Genomic DNA, 3,579 nt, shown 5'->3' with positions numbered 1-3,579 from the left:
AGTTCAGTTCGAACCGGAACAGCAACCAACGAACACGTCGCAAAATTTTGTCGTTCCGGAACAATTACCGGAAGACTAGGAAGGAACTTTATAATGAAATGCATGTTCACCGTGTCAGCGTAAAATTCTGTCCGTCATTGTCATCATATGGTGAGCGGCTTGGAATGACCGGAAACTTCCGGTTGTTGTTTACTTCCCGTGGGAAATAACATCCGGAAGTTTTCTTTGACCGGGAGTGTCAAAACTTTCCACCGCTCTGTAATTGCAATGCAATATACCGGAACATCAACATCCGGGTACAACAAATTTTAATCATCCTTTAATTCTCTGAAAACAAGCTACCCTCGAAAAAAGGATAAATTTGAGTTCGACTGCCGAACTTAGTATTGAGTATGCCTATCAGAACTTAGTTTTGCTATTGCCCAGTCAAACTCAAAGTTGAGGGCGGCCACCGAAGTGCTGTTTTGAACCAAAACTACTTAATTTTGAGTTTTAAAAAACAGCGTGTGATTTTCCTAATATCTCGGATTATTTATCCTCAACACCTGGCATCCCTGCTCTGGGATCATAAAGCGTTCCATATACTACACAAATGGCTTGTGGAAATTCGATGATTCCACCATGACGATTGTTTGATGCTATGCTCGCCCACACACGATATTGCTGATCCACTCTTTTTTTCTATTTCTGCGATAGCTGATTTGAGCTCCCGTAGGGTACCACTGTAAAAAAAATTACAGTATTCAAGAAAAAAATGAGCATTGTTCTACATAAGGATTATCTATTGACTGAAATTAAATCGGATGAACAAGCGAAAAACATTGAAAGATGATTTAATCAAAAGTTGTCAAACAAACATGTATGCCAAATATTATTATCGGATTATCTATTTTTTTTTTAAAACAAAAAAATGTGTTTGCCTTGAGCTTGGTCAATCAGCGGTCAAAATCACGGAAAAATGAATAATAAAAAAAAACCTGTTTGCAATGGGGTCAATCAGCGGACAAAATCACGAAAAAAAATGAAAACCTGTAGTTGTTTAAACAAGTTTAGAGTTCGACGACGTTTTGCAGTCGGAGTTATCCGTATAAAGTTTAACTGAAAAGCGGTTAGCGTGTAGAAAACCGTCAGATTTTATACTGATTTGACAAATCGCACAAATTTCGCAGTTAGAGTGCGCAGTTCAATTTTTTGCGATGCGAATGGTATTATTTCCTATAATAGATTATTCACCGTACACAACTCCTTTTTTTAACTTGTCATATACGATTTGTTACATTTTAACGACAACATAATTGAATTCGACCAGCATATAAAGTATCAAAGACGCATTTATCGCATCAAAAATCTTCGTCATGCCAAATTCGTTAATTCTCAGGCTATGGAAAAATGTGTTTTCAATAATGTAGATTGTTTTTTGTTTTGTCTGGGATTTTAACGCTCGTAATTAATTCAATCTCAATGAATTCTAAGAATAATAACATTTCATTCCGATGACTTCATGTTTTGTCCTCTCTTGCAAAATAATGATTTGAAGATTGATTCAAGAATTTACTTCTTAACTTTTCAATGAAATTAGTGAGTAAAAGTGAATTTTTTAACTGTGTTTACTGCTCCGGCTAGCCTACCGCACGGAAGGCTACCGTCGCGCGATTAGAAATTTTCCCAGTAACCGCAATACAAACATATTTCACGCGAACACAAATGATTGCTGGCGAAAACAGCAACAGCAACAGCAACAACAAAAACCCCTTCCACCCCGACTGGGGCTGAGTCAATAGCCTGAATTTTGTGCAAACAGCACCATACACCATGCCACAGAGGATTGTATGTATAAAGTATTTCGATCCCGACCGATTTTACTCAAACCGTTTGCGCGCTCATTTGAGCAGTGCCAGATTTTCATCGAATTTCATCGCATTTGTGCAAATGTTGTGTAGTCTATGGACCGCTTAAGTCAAAAGAGTCAACCCTGATTATACTCTCATAAAAAAAACTATTTGCCTTATTAAAAAAAAAGTTTTACGATACTTAAATGAGAAAAGTGGAAAGAAGATAATATTTTCGGATGTAAAATAGAGAGTTGAATACGCGTATGTGATGATCTGGATTTGTTTACACGATACCGAATTTATTAAAATTTTCACAATGTGGGAGGCATCTCTGTCTTAAAAGAAACAAAACTCAACAGCTCATTGTAATGGTCGATAAAATCAGGATGTTCTTCCTCTTCCAGATCTCCGCGTTCTTCACACTGTTGCTCATACATCAACTGCAACTTTTGAACATCCCTCTCACTGAGCCTTTTCCTCTGACCAATAGTAACGTTAAGTCGCAGTGGAATAATGGTTGGCCATCGATTTTTGGAGAACGCCTTCGAACCATAGTGCATAACACTATCAAAATCATACTCAACTCCAAAACTGCTAACGACCTGTTCACTATACTTATTGAAGTTCCGCTCATGTCCTGGTTTAATATTCTTCCAAATGATCTTCACGTAGCTGTCCCGATCCGAGGCACTTTGCTGGTGGAAAAATCCCAACGAATGGAGCACCTCATGAATGATGACACCATGCTTGACACAACTGGGAGAGTGCAGGTTAACAATTTGTCCATCGGGTTTCATTCCTACTCCGGTCCAACAGCCAGGACTCCCAGATCGAAAAGTTATCCAGCTCGGGTCATCATCTTCGTAAGGACGAAAGCGTACACAACTCTTCAGGTGGAATTCTCTAAGCGCTCGTAGAATTATAAACTGCTCCTCGTCAGCTGAAACGATATTTTGAACATTGAATCACCACATAAAACATTAAATTTCTTAAAATTTACAAAAATCATCATCTTCGATATAATACGGAATTGTCGCATTAGGCCAACGCAAGGCTTCATTCAAAATGCCATTCCTAGTGGCTGCCGGAGAGTCCAGCAAAATATCTCCCTCGAAAAGTCCACTCAGCTCCCACGGATTGTTCTCGTCTTCGTTGTTGTTCCAACCGAAATTGAAGAACCATTTTCCAAATTCTTCGGGCAGCTGTTCTTTGCCAAAACTTGGTTCCGGGGGTTGACTCCTGCGTTTCAAAATCGCAGCCACTGTCCAACCAACCTCTATCAGTACTAGGAACCAAACTATCTTCCGAGCAAAATGCATGATTTTTTCCCAGACAGAAGCAGAAAATCGCCGTCACGTCAATGTGTCACCGAAAGCCCTCAGTTAATCCTACTAAACCGGGTACGATTGATGATGCGTACTTTTAAATGAAGATCGCACCCGGCACATTTGATGTTAGCCATCATTCGAACGCCTTCCGGTTTCTGAAGGGAATTCCAAGGACTCTGGGGCGTTCCGAAACGGGTGTTTATCACCGATTCGTAGCAGTAATTAATGGAACTGTTTTTGTTGGTTCAGAATTAGATTCGTGGACTGCATACTAATTGGTCGCATTCGCAGCTTTTTATATGATTCGTCATCGTTCTGGAAAGTTTTTCCCTTAAATTTGTAACCCTCATGTGCCCTTTAATCAGCAATTTCGGAATATCTCTTCCATTCAAACCACTCTGAATTATCAATTTCGTAGC

General features: G+C 39.3%; 1 protein-coding gene across 1 annotated transcript; it reads right to left on the bottom strand.

Moving 5' to 3' along the window:
- Nucleotides 1-2,143: 2,143 nt before the first annotated feature.
- On the bottom strand, nucleotides 2,144-3,151 carry LOC129752036 (seminal metalloprotease 1-like). The gene is made up of 2 exons (XM_055747826.1): nucleotides 2,833-3,151; nucleotides 2,144-2,772 (listed from the first exon to the last, which is right to left on the bottom strand). Exons 1-2 carry the CDS (start codon nucleotides 3,149-3,151, stop codon nucleotides 2,144-2,146), a joined length of 948 nt encoding a protein of 315 aa, XP_055603801.1.
- Between the last annotated feature and the right edge of the window lie 428 nt (nucleotides 3,152-3,579).

Source organism: Uranotaenia lowii, chromosome 3 (genome assembly GCF_029784155.1).
Source record: "Uranotaenia lowii strain MFRU-FL chromosome 3, ASM2978415v1, whole genome shotgun sequence".
NCBI classification, from domain to species: Eukaryota; Metazoa; Arthropoda; class Insecta; order Diptera; family Culicidae; genus Uranotaenia; species Uranotaenia lowii.
This window is presented reverse-complemented; position numbering and strand designations above follow the sequence as displayed.